The sequence below is a fragment of the Toxorhynchites rutilus genome, chromosome 3, assembly GCF_029784135.1.
Source record: "Toxorhynchites rutilus septentrionalis strain SRP chromosome 3, ASM2978413v1, whole genome shotgun sequence".
Classification (NCBI taxonomy): domain Eukaryota; kingdom Metazoa; phylum Arthropoda; class Insecta; order Diptera; family Culicidae; genus Toxorhynchites; species Toxorhynchites rutilus.
Genome location: NC_073746.1, coordinates 241,054,716 through 241,075,362, shown reverse-complemented (window position 1 = coordinate 241,075,362; position 20,647 = coordinate 241,054,716). Strand labels below are relative to the sequence as shown.

Here is a 20,647-nt window from a genome sequence, read left to right as displayed (position 1 = left end):
CAACTCCGAGAAAACAATATTATGAAATTTAAATTTCCTTTTTTCCCATTTGTTTATTTATTAGGCTCATTAGCATTTTAGCTGTAACAGAGCCGGGTTTTTAATAGTGTACATGTACAGTAGCCATTTAGGCGTTAGTTTTTCTGCTCCATTTATTATGGTAAATTACACAGTAGTAGCCATTTAGACGTAAGGGTATTCTTTCTGTTCTTCCATTGTTCAGCAGACCGGACAGCGGAGACAGTTGATATTGATCATTGTTGAGTTATTAATAGAACAGTAGCCCGATGTTTCTTGCAGAGCAGAGCAGTTTTATGGATGAATCGATCTTTGTTCCACCATGGATCGATTTTCATCGCTGATGATGGTTCGTGGACGTAGTTATTCTATAACAACACAATGATGGTCAATTGAGGGCCCTGAGTTTTGAAATCACGATCGATCGCTTAGAAAGCGAACGCGTAACCAAGTGGCTACGAAGACCCCCTTCTTTTCCGAATTCTATTTTAAACATTAACATAATTATTCATTTTGATAACATCTTATCATCAAAGGAAGCTTAAAATGCTTCAATTATTGATTTGTTCTAGGTGTGACGTATTCTGTTTTCTGTTTTCTTAGACGTAAACGCCAGCATTCTGGAAGAATAGAAATTTCGAAAGAAAACACTTACCAGAGAAATGGCTGGTTTACATTAGGGAGATCTATAGCTATAGATGGATTTATTCACGTGAAAATGGATGTAAACGGGTGAGAATAAATATGATACACTTATTCGAGGTATATATGGTCGGGTTTCTGCCAAAACGAACCAAGCGCCAAAACCATTATTTTGAGATTTTCCAATTTGAAGTTTGGGCTCCCACTAATTGACTGTGTCGGAACAAATCTATCACTTTAACGCTCACGTGTTACAAACAGGATGTCAAACATAACTAGAATAAATTTGGCATATGTAAACGCTGGTGAATTTCTTACTGGTGCGAAATCACTGAAGTTGACCGCAGTTCTACTTCAGGTGAATGAATCACCGAAAAAGAGAGAGACAACTCATTCTCTCTTTTTTGCACTCGTACTCATAGGCAATTGAATGTGTTTACTGTCAGCAGATGTAAACAGCGCTCATTTTTGCTTCTGCCATCGATGGTCAAATTATTGCCATGAATGATAAGAGTGAGTAGAAAGAATTGATGAGAGTCGGAATTAATTAACTGATCCGAAATTGCTGTTTATTCAAGTGGTAGAATGATGCACAATTCAGAACAAATATATGCATATGTAAACGGGATATCATAACTTCAAATTGTATGAAGGATTTCATGAACATATTCATTATATAAATTCACGCTAGTGTAAACAATTGATGCGATTTCTATAAATCCCATCATATTTCTTCACATGAATATATCACTAGTCTAAACCCACCATAATGCATAACCAGAAAATTCCTAAATCATGTACCCAATCATGTGATGATATCGTGGCTTGTTTTTGGTTCTTTAGGTAATGTAGATATCAGGGGTAACATGACCATCGGCATCGTTGTTATTTCAATAATTCAGTGCGGCGGCAAATCACGCGTAATGGTATTAAACACCTGGGTTACGTCTTTAGAGAACCGCTATTGAACATTGAACATAGAGAACCGCAGTAGCCAACATATCGAGTATCCCACTGAACTTTTCCCTTTGTTTTCGCATGAATCGGGTATCCCACTGACAGTTCTGCTTGAGATTTTGCTAACAACACGGCTGGTATTAAACGTAAGAGGTATTAAACTTTAAGTTGGTAATACTATTTGAAACGTGCATTGATAATGAAAGCTTTTTTTTATTCTTTATTTTTGAGACTTTCAGCCTCCTGGGCTGGTTCGTCTCAGTAAAAACGGCCGAAACCATGCCGCAAAGTGCGCTTACTATCCATTTTACATGCACATACGGACAAGCAATTAACAATAAAACAATAAAACAAAAACAGATTTCGTCACGATAATGAAAGCTGTCATTTGTCATTTGATTTGTTTTACCACGAACGGTATGCCAATCTCTAGAGTCAATCCAGTGTATTAATTCAGTGAAGTCTGCGGATTCTCGGGAATTCATATGCCTAATGAGATTTGGTCCGCTGATCCAAAAAAGGTACGGAACTTCATAAAGGAAGCCATACCTCGGTGGGAGGGAGATGCAAAGTCCTAGGGCGACTATTTTTTTCATGTCCCTTAAAGATGCAAAGTCCTAGGGCGACTATCACTTATTCCCTGAGTGGTAGAACGAATTGACAGTGCATATATAGAAAACTGGAGTGCACTACAGTAAATCAAACTAAAAGTCGCAGTGGTACAAGGCACCTACAGAAGAAGATCTGCTTTGATCGCTTCTCTTCATCCTTGCAGACAGATTTTGAGCCAGCATTGCCACACAACCTGATAAACGAGGTTCTCTTCTACACTTTAGATCGTCGAACACATCAGGCAATTCATCTACCGCTGAGTTATTAACGAAAGAAAATATTGATGAAGAGAATCGATCAAAGCAGATCATTCTGCCAGGAAATCCATTATTATATTGTAAAATGAAGTTCAATGACGTTGCGTTCATTTAGTTTTCACCGTGAAGTGTATATGGGTAAGGCCCATCAACACAAACACTGTCAACAAACTGCACGGCTACTATAGGAGAATTTACAAAGTTTTCTCAAGTTTTGTATATAATAATCGAAATCATGAGTTGCTCAGTCAAAATGAAATAATATGCATAGTAATACAACTTATGAGTTCATTGATAGAGTAATGATGTTCCGAAATATTCAATTTATGTCGCTGCACGTTATGACGTTGAGAGATTACGTACCAATCATTTTTTATGAAACATCATTATCCTTTCTCCAGAAGTAAAGCCTCCAAAATGTACGTTAACATTTAAAAAAGTCACAGCAGGATTGTGTCCGAGACACGACCGCATAGTCGACGTAGGATTCCGCTAGGCTATCTGTTTTATGCTGATTTTAGATACGTTTGAAAGACTACATCGTTAAACTCTTTGATAATGATTTGGTGGTCTTGGAAAGGGCCGTTTTGTTTGATGGTTGGGTATTGTTTGTTCATTCCACCAGTGCTGAGTGATGATGACAGATGGATGGTGATTAGTTGTTGGATGGTACGTATCACGATAGAAGATGCCGAAGTGGAATCAGATATGATGAAAGCCGCCCTCTGTGCCCCTGAACCAGATGATTACTGTGTTCTGAATCGATGAAACAATGAAAAAAATACCAATATAATATATGATCGAACACAATTATCAATTTTTTCACCAGAAAAAAAATTATTGTATGTATAAGTATAATTATATGTACGAGGGTCTCTATTTATATTTCGGGAATTGGCAACACTGATGTCATGTGAGTCCATCTGACGGTTCCATCGTAAAGTTTGACATTTTTGACGATATACGGACTCAGAACATTTTGTCATACGGACGCTATTTGTCTACTTTATATTTAGTTGAAAGTTTGGTCTCGGCAAAAAAAATGGAACTGAATCGTGAACATTTTCGTGCGATGATTTTTTACGACTTTCGACGTGGATTATCACAACAAGAGTGCGTCAATCAACTTAATTTGACTTTTGGCGATGAAGCTCCATCAAAAACCACTGTGTATCGCTGGTATAGTGAATTCAATCGTGGTCGTAGTTCGCTGTCCGACGAGTTTCGTGAAGGTCGTCCAAAATCGACTGTAGTGCCAGAAAACATCGATGCTGTGCACGAAATGATTAAGCAAGATCGTCATGTAACCTATTGTGAGATTGAGGCATCCCTAAGCATTAGTTCCACCAGCATATATGCGATTTTACATGAACACTTAGTTGTGCGAAAATTATGTTCACGTTGGATCCCACATAATTTGACAATCGCTCAAAAAAAAAGGCTCGTGTCGATTGGAATAAATGCTTTGAAAATTGGTTTAAGTGCATGCAAAAGTGTATCGATCATCGTGGCGAGTACTTTGAAAAACAATAAAAATATATTCGCAGCTTAACTATTTGTTTTTGTTCCTATTCCCGAAATATAAATAGTGACCCTCGTATAATAAATATATTATCTGTTATAATTTTTACTTTCTGAGATTATTTGTTCAACCCATTCCCATTTTCGCTTGAAACCCAACGGAACACATTATGACTCAATACGAATTTTAATTAGACTAACAGAACCTAATACGTTATGTAGAGCATATGGTAAATCACTTTATCGAATATTGCTTCATTTTCCCAATTTTTCTCGCAGCATGAACATTCCTTGGGTGTAGATGAACACAACAAAACAGACAGCTTAAATCACACACAGCTTGGATATGCACTGGTTTTTATTTATTTATTTATTTTTTATCCTATTTATTTATTTATCAGGCTCATTAGCATTTTCTCTGTAACAGAGCCGGGTTTTTATCGTGTACATGTACATATGTTTATGTTTCTATAAATTGTAAATTACACAGTAGAAGTAGTAGCCATTTAGGCGTTAGGTTTTCTGTTCCATTACATTATGGTAAATTACACTCTAGTAGCCATTTCGGCGTAAGGGTATTCTATCTGTTCTTCCATTGTTCAGCAGACCAGACAGCGGAGACAGTTGATATTGATCATTGTTGGGTTATTTATAGAACAACAGCCCGATGTTTCTTGCAGAGCAGAGCAGTTGTATGGATGAATCGATCTTTGTTCCACCGTGGATCGATCTCCATAGCTGATGATGGTTGCGTGGACGTAATTATTCTATAACAACACAAAGATGGTCAATTGAGGGCCCTGAGTTTGAACTCACGATCGATCGCTTTGTAAGCGAACGCGTAACCAAGTGGCTACGAAGACCCCCTTAGGTTTTTATTTATAAAAAATGAAATTAATCGTTTCACATTTCAAGTCATTTTTTAACACAACCACTACCATCTACAATTTTACACTTACACTAACGTTAAAATTTCACAATGCATGAACGGTCATTGATATAAAATTTCACGAAGCAACCAACATTAATGTTCCTAATTTATGTTTTATTTGCTAGAATAATCGTACCACTCACCTTACTTGGTATTTCCGAGGTATTACGAGGTATTTCCGTTTAGATAATGGTTTGGAATTTTTAATTGATCGATAGTTAGTTTGATGACTCGTATTATTTTATTCAATGTAAAAAATTGTTATGGAGTGCCGAAAGATCAATCCACTATGAAATAGCTGAGCGATAAGCATTTGAAATTAGACATTTTTCGCGATGCGATCGATTTTCGTTTTTCAATTTGTACTCCCAATGTGTTCCCAAAAGACGTAGTTCAAACCAAGGCGTTGTACAATAGGTGGGCCGCAATGTCAAAATTGCTGTTCGGTCATTGCTCGTGAAAAAACAAATTTGTTTACAAAACAAATCGTATCTTTTGATGACAAATGCATTCGTTGGCAAAATAGCTGCTCGCGCTTTACTGTCGAATCAAAACAGTGCAGCAGGATGTTTTTAGTATATCTTTTCGCTTCAAGCTGCGCAAACAATGCCTTTCTTTCCAAGCAAAATGTACTTCTGTTTGGATCCCATTGGCGGGGAAAAGAGTACTATGAGCTTACGGCGATGGTGACAAGAAATAACGCTGATTGGGGCTCCACTGATTTTGCTCAGGGAGGAGGAGAATACTGTGCATATACCGGGAAGGAAATTACCAGATCCAGAAGATCCGGAAAAGGCCGTTACAAGAGCAAAAGGAGGTTGTGCACTATTTTTCACGAAAATATATTTGTTTTATTTTTTCCTTCAGTTATTTTCCTCAGCGAGATTTTTTTTTTTATTTAAATCGTTTATTTTTACAGGCTCAGTTACATAGGTTTAATGGAGCCGAACTCCTTACTGTATTGTTACTAGTATATATACATTTTTCCTTAATTCTAATGTTAATAATATAGGAAACCGATTACTCGCGGTCAACTCGAGTTTAGAAGGGTGACATATTTTCTTCAGGAAAAGGAGGGGATATGAGGATATGTTGACAATGATCACACTCACACTCTCAATCACACTCATCACACTCAATTCTTAAACCTATCTTATATCTAATATGTATTTACATTTCATCTTATTCTTAAGAAGGGATCCGATCTCTCACAAAGGAAAAGGAAAAGGGAAAACTAAGGGTATAAGGACAATCACACACGAAGATCGATAGCTTTAAGGAATACATATATTTGGGACATGTAATCAAGGTCTATCCGAGCCAACACGTCTCTCACTGGCTCAGCGAGATGATATGAAACAATAACCACACACCCAAACCAAAAGTAAATAATTCAGAAAGTTACGTCTCGCTACTCGTCTCACGTCATGTCCTGAAAGTGTCAAGAACGAAACACCTATCGTTCAGCATCTTGGTTCAAACAGAATTTTGGTAGTTTTGTGCTACAATTCGTCTGTTTGAAATAATCGTACTTTATGGTAGACTGCCGAGTTAGCCCGGTGTTTACTAATCAGCCTGTCTCAGATCATCAAGAAGGTAATAATGATTGAGTCACCATCTGTCATCAAACAAGGTCTTCTGCAGAACAGGGGTGAACAGTGTCTCAAAATCTTGAAGAAAAATAGTGAATAGCAACAGCTTTGCATGTCCCTTAAGGTCTGATGCGTCTGATGTTTACAAAATAACGCGAAATAAAGGAAAGGGCCAAAGACCAGAGTTGTAGAATTTTGTCAGACTACGTTGGCTGTCTAAAAACATCGACGTGTCATCAAAACAAACCAATCAATCGATTCTTCAGAGCAATGATCGAAATAACAGCCAAACTAATACGCGATCAGAGCGCTGTCTTCCTCTGTGGCGAGATTGTTGAATGTTTGATAATGTTTACCAATCCCTCGCTACCAGAACATAAATTTTCACAGTGTAACAGGTAGGGATTGAAATACGTTTTGCACTAGACGTATTAAATCAAAAATTGTTTACCCAGCGACATCCTAGAAAACTTGGCTTGGGCCACAGTACAAATACACTGCTACTGCAACTCGACCATCCAGGATCGCGTTGGAGCGGGAACTGAGGCGACAAGTTCAATCAATAAAAATGTTAGTGGATCGACATCGTTAAATGCCAGTAATCAGCTAAAAGGAGAGGTCCTCAAATCTTCCGATCCGAAAATTCTTTTCTGTGACCTGCGGTTGTCCCCAGGCGAATCAAGACAATGTATTCATGCTATTTTTTCGTAATAGCTAAATAATCTGTCATGATTTTTTTAGTTATGTTTCGTGAAACTCTTCCGATGAATACTCCACCGACTTATCGTGGCGTGATGGTGAAATACTACTACAAAATAACGGTGGCCACTCAGCGCGTTGGTTCAACAGTACAAGCATTATACATTCCTATTCGAGTGCTACCTTTGCCGCCAATCAACTGTAGTGATGAAACAATCACGCTAAACGATGAATCCAATGAAGATCTGGCACCTAATAATCCGTTCCTGGAAAAGAAGCGAGCACCCTCTAAAATAGAATATGCGCTACATTATCTGCAGAATATTACTGCTCGCAGACGACCCAATTTTTATTTGATCTCTAACAAGCGGGGTAAGGTGGGAAGGTTTTGCTTGTTCAAGCCGATATACAAACTAGGAGAGGACATCGTTGGCACTTTGGACTTCAGTTGCGGTACTGTTAAATGCGTACAGCTATCTGTCACGATGCAGTGCGAAGAAATAGTTAAGAAAGGTCAAGAATCTGCAGTTAATAATCAAGATAAAGTTGGTGACACTTTGACATCCGTTGGTCGTATAACAAACTACACCAAACATCATGAGGTATGTATCGGACTGTTACAAACCCAAATGATTCTTCCAATTCCTCTTTACGTTACTCCTACTTTTGAGACCGATTTGGTCGATGTAAGGTGGCGCTTACATTTCCAATTCGTGACAAGTACTAGCGAGGAATTGAATATGGAGATAAACAAGGAAACCCTCGAGTGGCACGCGCCAACTGATATTTCAATCGAAACCATGATATGGAATTTGCCAGTTACCCTTTATCCAACATCTCCGGTGCAGATTCCCCAGACAAGCGGAACATATACACTTAATATTAAGTGAAAAGGATCGATACACATACAGGCTAATGTTTAGTTTCCGATAGTTGATTTATTCAATCAGAATCCGAACTTCCTTCACCACCATCGTCGAGATTTTCACCGTCTTCCTCATCATCCTTGTCCCAACCGGATTTTTTTCCTGACAGAAAATCTGCTTGTAATGCTCCCCAAGTAGATTTTGGCTCATCGTCATCGCTCTGTTCCTCCTCGGACTTGATCTCATCCTTCAGTTCCTCTTTCTTAACCAAATTATCAACTAGTTCCGATTTGGCTCGAGGACCATTCATCAGCACATTCAAAAATTCTTTTTTGCTAAGATTCTTTAGCACTTGTTCACGTTTGTATTCCAATTTCCCCGCATCTTGTAGCTTATGGTTGATGTCCTTTTGCTGATACCGAACGGCATTGAAAAGCTGAACGGTTCCCTTTGTGGCTATCTTCTTAAGCGCTTTTTCCCGTTCGTACTCCCCGACCGAAGGCTTGCACCTCAATCCCAGAATATCCTTTTGTCGCTCTTTTTTCAGCAATGCTTTCTGTCGTAATAGCTCTCGCGCCATTTGTAGATCGCTCGGCTTCTCATCTTTTGGAGGTTCCTGCTGTTTTGCTGTTTGCTCACCAACAATTTCGAATTTGTACGTCTGTTTGGATTGTTTACGTTTTTGTTCCAACTCAGCTTCTTTGGTTGCCTTCGAAAGAATTGGAACTTCTCTTGTTTTTCTGAGATATTTAGCCATAGTGAGTGCCCATTTCGAAGTCTCTTCTTGATTATTATCGTTATCACTCTGCATTTGCTCATCTTCCGACATGGGAAATTCTTCGTCGGACATATGTTGATCATCCAAGCCATTATCAGATAGTTCGCTGTCGGTTTCCGGTTCCGCAACTTAAATCCACAACGAATAAAATATTAAATAGTGAATGTTTCAATGTGTTCTGCAAGCTTACCTACCTTTCATTTTTTTAACGACTTTAACACCCTTAACACCGGCAATCATTTTTCTCATGTGTACAATATAATACTATCAATAAATGATATAACTTGTTCTAGACGTTTAAAGTGCAATCGTGCAATAATATAGCCGACATTCACGTGTTCAGTTGAAACTGATTTATTTTGTTTATTTGTGATAGAAGGAAAATATACGTTTTTCACTTGCTTGGCTAACGTCAAAATAATCCATAAAAATCAAGGGGCGCGACGATTTGTATTTTTAATGCTAGAACATCCTTTTGTCGCTACAGCAGTTTATTTTGAAGACGTGGTTTGCCGTGTTTCCCTATACATTATGGTCCTGATTCTCGAATACACTTCACGGTGGAAACGAATTAAACGGCACGCCATTGAACTACGTTTCACGAGTTAGTGAAGTGTCGAAGATAATGATGAGTTTTCAGGCAGAATGAGCACTTTTCAAATAAAAAATCATTAATGAAAATTAACTTCTTCGTATCAAACTGGTATTCAATGTGAGCGGAAAACTTTGTTTTCTTCATGTGGTATAATAATCTCATACAAAAATTTAATCTGAAGATAATTTGATATTATAATGATAAATTTAGTGGGAAACTAATCTCGCATCCAGATGTCGACACCGCACCGTTGTCATCGCGAATGCGCTTCATACCGTTTCCACCGTGAAGTGTATTCGTAGTGTATTCGAGAATTAGGCCCTATGTGTCATAACAATGGAACCACCCAATTTCTGCTGAATCGCAACAAAATCGACCCGTTTCTGAAGCGGATGGTGACTGGCGATGAAAAGTGGGTCACTTACGACAACGTGAAGCGCAAACGGTCGTGGTCGAAGCCCGCTGAAGCGGTGGCCAAGCCCTCATTAACGGCCAGGAAGGTTCTGCTGTGTGTTTGGTGGGATTGTCAAGGAATAATTTATTATGAGTTGCTTCCCTATGGCCAAACGCTCGATTCGGACCTGTACTGCCAACAACTGGTCCGCTTGAAGGTAGCACTCATGAAGAAGAGGCCATCTTTGATAAACAGAGGCCGCATTATTTTCCATCAGGACAACGTCAGGCCACACACTTCTTTGGTGACGCGCCAGAAGCTCCGGGAGCTCGGATGGAAGGTTCTTTTGCATCCGCCGTACAGTCCGGACCTTGCACCAAGTGACAACCACCTGTTTTTGTCCATGGCGAACGAGCTAGGTAGTCAGAAGTTAGCCACAAAAGAGGCCTGTGAAAATTGGCTATCCGAGTTTTTTGCCAATAAGGAAGCGAACCTCTATAACAGGGGTATTATGAAGTTGGCATCTCGTTGGGAACAAGTCATCGAACAAAACGGCGCATATTTGACTTAAAACAGATGATTTTAACTAATTTTATGAACAAATGAAAATTCAAAAAAAAAATACTGCAGGACTTTTTTGACAGCCTAATATTATGTGTATGATACAATCATTTTCTTCGTTTATAAGACAGACCATTTCCATTTTTTTGCTTTTTCCAGGCGTGAAACATTCAAAATGCGCTTGTTTGATAAGTATAAAACCGAATGGAAAACTATCACTTCTTTACAAAGTTTAAAGTAGCTTTGTATAAATTACAACAAGTTTATAATTCGTAGATCATCCCCGGTTCTCAACCAATTCAGAGCATCCTATTGGGCGTAATTTTGACCACGCAATTTCAATTTGTAATTCGTTGCATGCAGAGGAAACTATCAATTTAAGTTCTCATTATCATACTGCTTGTTAACTGCATCTACTCTTCGTGTGATCCCATAAGTTCTCGACTTCGTCTCGTTCTTGATTTGGGTTGTTTAGTATCTGAAATCCTTGTTTATGACCATGTAAAGATCGTCCGACTTTTATGAACTGAAACGATTTGCTGTTGGAATGCACAATCAGCTCGATGGTTTTGTCACTATTAATCCCATCTGATTCACCATTTCAGGTGATCTTCTCTGATGAAAAGAAACTGAAAAGAAAATTTTGTTGGTAATTATATGTAAACATTAAATCGTATAACTATCGTATATACGGTAAATGGGGGTCGATCGGTCTAAGAAAGATTCTCTTCTTGAGTTTGCGTTGACATCATACGATGTTTAACAGGTAGAAAGGGGTCCAACCACGGTTCGTAAGACGCGCTACTTTGTCGTTTTAATCTTGCCGACAGCAATCTATGCGTTTGTGGCCATGGTTACCGCGACATCGAACACGTTGTTTGATCGTGCGAGTTGTATCTTGTCACCAGATCGAATTTAGTGAACTCCCTTCGGGCCCGAGTAAGGCAGCCCAATGTGCCGATGAGAGATGTGTTGGCTCGGTTGGACCTTGATTACATGTCGCTAATATATATTTTCCTTAAAGCTATCGATTTTCGATTGGATTGTTCTTACATTCTTTTCCCCTCCTTTTCGTCCTTCGCGAGCTACCGATTCCCTTCCTACTAACATTAGAATAAGATAAATTGTAAATACATATTAGATGTAAGGATAGTTTTAAGGATTGAGTGTGATGTGTAACTGTGAATGTGAATGTGAGTGTGAACATTGTTATAATCTCCTTACATCCCATCCTTTTTCTAATGAAAATGTGTCACCTTCTAAACTCGAGTCGACCGCGAGTAATCGGTTTCCTATTTTATTAACCATAGAATTAGGGAAACATGTTAATATACTCTAGTAAAAATATAGTTAAGAGTTTGGCTCCTTTAAACCTATGTAACTGAGCCTGTAAAAATAAACAAATTATTAAAAAAAAAGGTAGGAAGGCGACGAGAGGATTTGGGTTAGTACAGTAAACCTTCACTAACTGGGAGAAAAGGGAAGACCAGTTATCGACATTCGCGTTTTAACTGGTACGGTATGTTAAACGTCAAATAAAATCCAGCGGAATTTCAATGAATTGTTTGATTCGCGTTGATCATGAAATTGGATGAGCAAAAGGAAGTTTCGCATTGAGTGCAACAACAGGTATGAAATATATTTTGAGGAAATTATTTTTCTGTAACTTAATCAATGTTTTTGTCATGCGAAGATAATGTGAATTTTTATAACATTTCAAATTACATACGAATGCCCCTCATAGCAAATCTTCCATTTGAATATAGCGTCGATTGTTTACGAAATTTTGCTCTTTAACTGGTCCAAGGACCAGTTAACGTTCGCCCAGTTAAAAAGCAGACCAGTTAATTTCATACTAAAAACAAAACATCATCATTTTACCCACTGCGTCATTTGGTTGTAAATGTAACGTATATTCGTCAATATCTCCAAATCCACAAGGCATTAATGAATTCTGAGAGGAGGCATCTAGACGATTTAGCGAGGAATTCGGTTATTTCACTGATATTTCAATTGCTCGTTTTAGTCGGTACTGTTTCATGAGCACAAAATCAGAAAATGGGATGTTCGTTTGAATAATGCTTAGGGGTTTTCTACTATCCAATAATTTGTTTCAAAAAATATTAGCTTCTGCATAGTGATGGACGTGTAAAAATATTTTCAGTCGATTGATGCAAACATCTTTGCGATCTATCAAGAAATGGTCGAGTTTTAGATTTTCATTTGAGGCGAATTAGCCCAGGAGGCTGAAAGCCTATCAAATAAAGAATTTAAAATTTACATTTAATACGACATTTCGAGGCATCGCTCGGTGTCGCATTGGAGGCGATTTTGACCTGTAATTGGACATTCACAAAGACAGTGGTACAGTGTCGCATCAGGTGGCGACTTTCAATGTGGGGCCATAATTTGGGCCCCGGACTCGATGTTTACAAAAATGTCTATTTAGACGTAAAAATGTCAAATTAAGCGTGTCGCATTACAGGTCTGTCCAATTAGCTAGATGTCACATTAAATGTAGCTTGCTGTATAACTTACCTGTTAAAGTGCGCTACACATACAACGTCCCGTAACCGTAAAGTCAACGTAAACGAATGAAATCTCGCTTAACTTTTGAAAAGGTCCTATGTAACAAAAGTAAACAAATCAAGTTAATGGATGCACGCTATTAGTTTTCAATCATTGAATGCATTACAAAAACAATCGTTCATGTATCTATCTTCTTCATCTTTTTATCGCCGAGAAAAATATCCAATGTGCAGATTCGGATTTTAAGCATTCGGCTGTTACTTCTGACGCCACTTTCCTCCGACGCTCGGAACGTCCGAAGTAACAAAGCAGTCAAAACAACACGAAGTCGTACTTTGGTCGTTTTGAGTTTTTGTTTCCTACGGGCGTTGTTAGCGATTTCAGTGCAATTCAACGAGTGATAACAACAATAATCTGTCTTTAGAACGAAATGCTGATATTTGGATTGCTGTTTAGTAGTTAGTTTCAGATTCTCATCGTGCAACGTAATATGTCCAATGTGCAAACGTGGCAGTCAAAACGTCCAATGTAACATTTTTCGTTTCTAGGCTTCAAATTTAAGCTCAAATCACGGAACAACAGTTACGATTGGTTTTTCAGAGTTATTCTTGACTGCTAGTGGTGAAAGTAGCGATAGAGATCGATACCTTTCAAGACAATTCGCAGATTAATGTTCGGGTCTTCAACTTCGTTTTTCTCGAGTTGACGAAAATGTTGCATTGGACATTTTCAAAAGTTACGCGAGAAATGTGAAATATTCTCCTATAGAAATCGTATGGTCGGATTTACACACCCAGCAACGGCAACTTCGGCGTCGGCAAAATAAGTCCACGAGAATAGTTGACGGAACGGTGACGAGACGTTGTATGTGTAGCGCACTTAAAGGTGCACAATCCGAAAATAAAAATTTTACGTCAACAGTTCATCTTGAAATAACCAGGGGTTAGACATCAATTGAATATAGACTACCCGAAATCAAAATCAATATGGCGTCATTTCTTTACCAACATATCATTTGTGAGAATTGAAATCGTTGAAATCACGGAGATAGTGAAAATAAAGAAAAATGCGCTGCTTTATTTCTAATTGCATGAGCTATTTTCATATGTCGGTTTCACATAGAGGTACATTTAACATGGAGTTTAAAGTTAACCACTATTCGACTATATAACCGGACCGAGTTGTAAACAACAGTAATTGACAGAACCAAAATGTCAGTGAACCGCAGCAATATTGGGTACACTCAGGGGATAGTAACTTCAAGCAAAAAAGTGGGACCGATTCGAGATTGCTTTTATGTAAACAGTGAACTTTTTTTACACTCTAAAAATTGCACCGACTTGCACTGACAACTGAATGATATTGTCAATTTGTGCGAGATGCCTCTAAACAGCTGGGAATAAATATTGTTTATATACAGTAAGTTACATTTAATGCGACGTTTAGATTATTGGACAGACTTGTAATGTGACACGTTTAATTGGACATTTTTGAAAACATCGAGTTCAGGGCCCAAATTATGGCGCCACATTAAAGCTGCCTCCAGGTGTAGACACTGTACCACTCGCCAATGTTCAATTACAGGCCAAAATCACCTCCAAAGCGACACTGAGTGGCATGTCGTAATAAATTTAAATAACTGTATTATATTGTTATTTATGTTCGCATCATAAGCAACGAACACCCATTTATTTTCCACTTGCAACAGTATTCAGGATGATTGGATGGATGAATATACGACTTATACATGATATTTATAATAATTATTATAGATTTTTGTAAATACATGTATGTTTGAAATATTACGTTAAAATTATTTTTAAGTCCGAATATTTTCGGTTTCAAGAAAAGTGAAAGTTAGAGTTGCTTTTTTTATTTTTAACTTTTATGAACGAAAGATTATCTGTATGCCGATCTTTTGCGTTCTGATAAACATAGTGATAAAAATAAATTAGTTCAACTGCGTCATTCAATTGCACTTAACTCAAAACTGTAAACATGAGATTATGAACATGACAAACGAAGCTGCCAAGTATGCCAACCCAGCGAACATTAAATCGTATAACTATCGTATATAGAGCATCGAATATCTGATATTTTGTGTGGTATATGATGCGCTCAAATATCATATACAGTAAGCTACCTCTAATCCTCGGTATATCGAGAATTAGAGGTAACTACACAGTGTCGCATTAGAGGTGATTGGCCTGTAATTGGACATTCACGATGATAGTGGTACAATGTCGACATCTGGTGGCATACTTTGGGTACGAAACTCGATGTTTACAAAATATCAATTATGAAAATGATGAAAATGTCTAATTATTTGTGTCCCATTACAGGTCTGTCCAATTAACTAAATGTCGAATCAGAGGTAACTTACTGTACATGCAATTTTATTAGGCAATACCTAATAACATAACAAGTCTGTTGTCATACGAATATACGATTCATCACTGCCATAAAAAAATGGCGGAAAATATTAAAGTAAAATGTTCAGCCCGGGGAATCACCATTTTTGTATGTATATAGAACTTTTATAAACATTTATGTTTGTACAAATAGGAATTAAACAATTAACTTTTAGGGATATAAATTTTTAATATGAGTGGTGACGACGGTTATAAAATGCTCCGATGGGATTTGAACCCCGGTTATTTGGATTATCAAGCCGCAGCTATCTCGTACGGCTATCTGGAATATGATTTTAGGGCAATTAAAGCTCTTACATATGATACGAAAAAGTTGCGATCGGATACGTCATTCCTGATTGTTCATTGTGCTTGAGTGGAAATATCGCAAAATTTATATAGAAATGGTTAAATAAAGTTCAGTACTGCATGTTTCAAGTAATCATATAACATGAAGTAAAAAATTTTATTCATATTTTAACAATTTAAAACTGCCTTCGGGCCTGCCCAGCAAACATTAAATCGTAAAAAATCGAGGGGTTGTATCCGAGACACGACCGCTTAGAACGTAGGACTACGCAATCTTTTTTCTTTTGAAATTTGATGGTTTATCATTTCGAATATTATTTTGCGAATACGTCGAAATTTCATAAATAACTCTTTAGTAAAAAGTTTCGGGGGCCCTGAAAAGGTTTAATGGCTAGCGTAGTTTTATAGAATCATTTCGAGAAGCAACGATCATTTTTCGCCTTTGCGAGAACAATACACTAATTGGTCATATGTCGCAATTTGTTTCTTTATATCAATGCACGCATTGCACTGAATATCAACGAGAGGCATCTTCCGTGCATCGCCATCAAAGACAAATGAACTCATTGAGTTTCAAGTGTCTATAATTCAAAAGAAGAAGAAGAAGTGCATCGCCATTCAACAGGCATCAGGCGCGTCTAACAGATACACACAGTGCTAAAAATGAAACATCGCGAGAATGACCGATTATGAAAAATCGTTTCTCGACTCTCGGTCAAAACCGTCAACAAAGTTTCTTTAAGTTTCTATGTTTCGCGCAACGAAAACAAGCAACACACAAAAAACCAAACATCGATGTTTAGAAGCGACCTATAATCATTTGCACTCTTCTCTTTTTTCGCTTTCTTTGCCATGACTTGGATGGTTATGTTAATTGCAATGCCAGATGCACTTCAAGTGAAATAATCGCTAGCGAAACATTAAACACAAAACGAACAGAATAAGCGACCTTTGTTGTTGGGCACAGAAAGATTCTGAGAATTTTCCTCAGAGGAGATGCAATACTTATACGCTAGCGACAGCTTACTTATTACGCAAGGGTGGAGTTTACTTTGCAAGTTTTCTTTTTCCGCTATCCCCCTTCGTTGTTTCTGTTCTAGCGGCTGCATAAGATACCCCTTATTGACAGCTCTGTTCGGGAAAACACACAAATGGACAGAACAAATGTATGGGAAAATGGGAATGCTTCCAATTTTCATCAATTTAAACCATATACAGACTATGGGATTGTAATGTATAGCATATCAAACAAAAAAATCTTAGAAAATTTCCAATTTGATTGGTATGCAAATCGTTTAAATCCGTTCGTAGAAAAAATAGTTACTAACGTTAACTTTATTTCATAAAAACGTGTCCTGTTTTCTGATTTGGCACCCTTGATGTAAGACGTAGTCCTACGTCAAAAATTTAAAATTGGAGGCGATATACATACATTCAAGACTTGTATATTTGTATAAGACTTGTATGATGTGTATAACTGGCATATGCATATGAAATTGGAGGCCATATACATGTATATGATGTGATATAAACGATAATTATATGATTTAAGTTTTTCTAGGATGTATGTATATCGTCTCCACGTTTGCATGTATGGGCTAGCGGCACATCATATGCATGCAATTTATATTATTCATACTTGTATGTTTGTGAATATAATCCTCAAAATGATTTTATTTTGAGGATTATATTACCTTCGTTTCAAACAACTTCTACAGTAACCAAATCACGCAATAAACATAAAGAATTGCTGGGAATCTCTTATCAATATTTGTTCAAATTTAAAAAGGTGCTGAACTCCAGTTTTGTTAACATATTTTATGCATTCAATTAAATCGTACGACAAATCATATATAAACATAAACAATCTCACCTTTCATCCTTCATTAAACACCTCGTAGTAGAAATCTGTCAGTATGCATACACTCTCCTACGAAACATAGTGGAAAAAAATATATTCGTCGATGTAAACAAGCGGTGAAAAAGGAGACACGTGATTTGTACGAAGTTCCACTGCCGTGGTACACTGGCAATATGAGGGATTTGACGTTTAAGTCATACCCCTGGAAATAACACGAGTTTTTTGTCTTTTTAATTTTCAAACGTTGGCAACAGATTTTTGTTAACTATCTTCAAAACATACCGATTAACTGACAGCTGACAGTTTGTTTCGGTGAGTTTATTTACAAATCAGAATAACGTGTTCTTCGATCGTGATTGTTGATACACTTACTTTTGTTTAATGAAATTTTCTTATATTTCAATTAAGGAATCATAGTTACAAACAATGGAGTCAGCTAGAATAAGGTAGGAAGTGTATATCAATTGAATAACAAACAAAACACCTCATTTTTAATTTGCAGGAAACCTACCACGCGTCGTGGTAAGCGCGCTTTGGAAGCAAGAGAGCCCAAAACGATTGAAGTACCTAAAAAAACTTTGATTATGGAAGGTCGTAAATGCTCCAATGAAATCCGACAAGCGTTGAAAGATTTGAACCTCCTCAAGAAACCCTTAGCCAGACTGATGAGAAGAAACAACGATATAACACTTTTTGAGGACCCAACTCCGTTAGAGCAGTAAGTGATTTACATCGAATCGTGGATTACTATAATATCGCTCATTCTTGGGTTTTTAACATTAAAATACTTCAAATTTTAGACTTGCCAAATCAAACGATTGTAATTTGTTCATGTTTGGGTCGTCCTCGAAGAAACGTCCTAATAATCTCATATTGGGTCGCATTTATGATGAGCAAGTGCTGGACATGGTCGAGCTAGGAATCGGAAAATACAGAGGTCTACAAGATTTCAGCACGGAAAAAATATCGGCGTTCGTGAAGCCGGTCATTGTTTTCAATGGCTACAAATGGAAACTAACAGAGGAACTTCGTCGTATCCGTAGCCTGCTGCTGGATTTGTTCCATATAGATAATGTAGACAAAATTCGGCTGCAAGGATTGGAGCATGTGCTCAGTTTCACTATCACCGAGGATTTAACTATTCTGGTGCGTTCGTACCGCATTCATCTGAAGAAGAGTGGCCAACGAACGCCTCGTATCGAGCTGGAAGAAATGGGTCCCTCAATGGATTTAACGATTCGACGGACGAAGATAGCCTCAGATGATCTGTACAAAACAGCCATGAAACAGCCAGCTATCTTGAAGGTGGCCAAGCGAAAGAATGTCTCTCGAGATGAACTGGGCAACGTTCACGGAAGAGTTCATGTAGGCAAGCAAGATATCAACGCTATTCAGACGAGAAAAATGAAGGGTTTGAAAAAGACAGCAGAGGAGAAGAAGGCAGAACGGGCGAGGAAAAAGCAGAATAGTTCTGTGTTGACATCGGAACCGGAAGACAACGATGATGGAATGGGTGGTGACGAAGGAAGCGGAATGGATGTTGATAGTGATGAATAGAACAATAAAATTAGTTTATCACACTATAAGCGATTTAGTTTATTTATTATCTTGATTGCGAAGCAAAGAGGCTTCAGTCGACATTGTGACAATTTCCCGCTAAGAATCGGTACGCGATCTTTGTGAACATTATGATTGCTGCAGGAATTTGAACAGTTCTGACGGCACAATTAAAAAGCATAGGTGTTGAAGAACACTTGAAAATGTAGAATGAATAATAGTTTCAATTGAGCAGTCATCGAGACGATCTATGTGCAAATACGTTGTTGCTACGCATTGAGTTCTATCTCTACAAAATCATATTAACTCAAATTAAGTGAGCCTTATCATGTCAGTCACACAAGACTTTGTGAAGAAATGTTTCGGACAACCCCATTACACGCGTTTTCATAAATAATGGTGCTGATCACGAACATCACTTCACGATGAAAACGAAGTGAATTGTATACAACCTTATTACGGCTGTCACCGTGTGTGTAGAATCCGAAAGAGTTCATCCGTCGTGACAACTTTTATGAACTCAGTGTTATTATGAACACCACGATACTGTCATGTTACGTAGAAAAACAGGTATGTATATTTGTCACTTGGGTTTTAGATGGTGAAAGCTAGTCACGCGGACTGGAGTAAATTTAATTTCGTATTCATTTAACTTTTTTGCTAACATTTTGAATCTTGTCTTGCGTTATCTATGAAAGATAAGATAAACAAACAGCAATTTGCCCGCTTGGTGGCATTTTTAGACGAAATCCTGACGTGTTGATGTAAATTTGTTTTTTGGACTCGGTTCCTGCGACATGAGGAGTAATTAAGAACTAATAATGTAGCTCCCGCAGGCCCATTGAAACATGGCATAAGGTAAGTAACTCTATTTCCGATTGTCCTAAATGAATAGCAATTTTTTATTCCCATTTTTAGGAGTAGACTAACAGAAAGATGCAACACCATAAATGTAAATTTCTAGTCCACTGTCCTGAATACGTTGAAACAGTGTAGAGAAACAACAATTCGTCATATCTCACTAGAAAGAACGATCATTACGATTGATTATGTATAATATTAATTTATTGATATTTCGAGTATTGAATAATAACCGTGAAGTTTTTCCAACATTGTAGAGATATTTCCAACGATATTGTTTTGAAGACATGTTTTGAATAAAAGAATATTAAAAAAGCGATACATAATAGATTTGAGAGCCACATGAACTGCAAAGTTCAATGTTTCTTAAAAACAAAGAACTGAACTGAAGTGATGATACGATTCAAACAAGAAAAAAGTGAGTCTATCATTGCAAAGCATTCACAAGATACTGTTTTGAAATTCCCGTATATCAAATTACACAAAAATAGGAAGGATAAAAAGATTGAAATTCAGAATCCCATGTGAAAGTAGCTCAGATTATACTTATCGTGAGGTGGATAAATTCGGGTTTTCTATAAGTTGAAGAAGGTATTATGTATTCAATAAAATTGTAGAAATGTTTCTTACAAAATGATTCTAACAAGCATATAAATCTTAGACATTTCATCTTTCGAATAAAGTGATTATCATACC

At 37.4% G+C, this 20,647-nt stretch overlaps 3 protein-coding genes across 5 annotated transcripts; 2 read left to right on the top strand and 1 right to left on the bottom strand.

Annotated features, from left to right (window-relative positions):
- The first annotated feature begins 6,525 nt into the window (after window positions 1–6,525).
- Window positions 6,526–8,155, top strand: LOC129775977 (RAB6A-GEF complex partner protein 2). Of its 2 annotated transcripts, XM_055781283.1 has the most exons (4): window positions 6,526–6,928; window positions 6,986–7,218; window positions 7,272–7,831; window positions 7,901–8,155. In XM_055781283.1, the coding sequence occupies exons 1-4, from the start codon at window positions 6,801–6,803 to the stop codon at window positions 8,117–8,119; spliced, it is 1,140 nt and encodes a 379-aa protein (XP_055637258.1). In that variant the 5' UTR covers window positions 6,526–6,800; the 3' UTR covers window positions 8,120–8,155. The 2 variants fall into 2 exon arrangements, with proteins under 2 accessions (XP_055637258.1, XP_055637257.1); XM_055781282.1 differs by having other exon boundaries at window positions 7,272–8,155.
- Window positions 8,143–9,261, bottom strand: LOC129775978 (RRP15-like protein). Of its 2 annotated transcripts, none has more exons than XM_055781286.1 (2): window positions 9,064–9,261; window positions 8,143–9,001 (listed from the first exon to the last, which is right to left on the bottom strand). In XM_055781286.1, the coding sequence occupies exon 2, from the start codon at window positions 8,943–8,945 to the stop codon at window positions 8,172–8,174; it is 774 nt and encodes a 257-aa protein (XP_055637261.1). In that variant the 5' UTR covers window positions 8,946–9,001; window positions 9,064–9,261; the 3' UTR covers window positions 8,143–8,171. The 2 variants fall into 2 exon arrangements, with proteins under 2 accessions (XP_055637261.1, XP_055637260.1); XM_055781285.1 differs by having other exon boundaries at window positions 9,068–9,260.
- Window positions 9,262–17,824: 8,563 nt separating this feature from the next.
- Window positions 17,825–19,090, top strand: LOC129777884 (ribosome production factor 2 homolog). Its single transcript, XM_055784456.1, has 3 exons — window positions 17,825–17,979; window positions 18,036–18,251; window positions 18,334–19,090. Exons 1-3 carry the CDS (start codon window positions 17,960–17,962, stop codon window positions 19,088–19,090), a joined length of 993 nt encoding a protein of 330 aa, XP_055640431.1. The 5' UTR covers window positions 17,825–17,959.
- Window positions 19,091–20,647: the final 1,557 nt, after the last annotated feature.

What these genes read in the sequence shown, in the direction of transcription:
- LOC129775977 (XM_055781282.1), top strand. Translation starts at nt 6,801, where the DNA reads ATGATCGAAATAACAGCCAAACTAATACGCGATCAGAGCGCTGTCTTC. An exon ending in AAATTTTCACAGTGTAACAG is followed by an intron (nt 6,929 to 6,985) that starts GTAGGGATTGAA and finishes TTGTTTACCCAG; the next exon opens with CGACATCCTAGAAAACTTGG. An exon ending in CCCAGGCGAATCAAGACAAT is followed by an intron (nt 7,219 to 7,271) that starts GTATTCATGCTA and finishes TGATTTTTTTAG; the next exon opens with TTATGTTTCGTGAAACTCTT.
- LOC129775978 (XM_055781285.1), bottom strand. Translation starts at nt 9,122, where the DNA reads ATGAGAAAAATGATTGCCGGTGTTAAGGGTGTTAAAGTCGTTAAAAAA. An exon ending in AGTCGTTAAAAAAATGAAAG is followed by an intron (nt 9,002 to 9,067) that starts GTAGGTAAGCTT and finishes TGTGGATTTAAG; the next exon opens with TTGCGGAACCGGAAACCGAC.
- LOC129777884 (XM_055784456.1), top strand. Translation starts at nt 17,960, where the DNA reads ATGGAGTCAGCTAGAATAAG. An exon ending in ATGGAGTCAGCTAGAATAAG is followed by an intron (nt 17,980 to 18,035) that starts GTAGGAAGTGTA and finishes TTTAATTTGCAG; the next exon opens with GAAACCTACCACGCGTCGTG. An exon ending in GACCCAACTCCGTTAGAGCA is followed by an intron (nt 18,252 to 18,333) that starts GTAAGTGATTTA and finishes TTCAAATTTTAG; the next exon opens with ACTTGCCAAATCAAACGATT.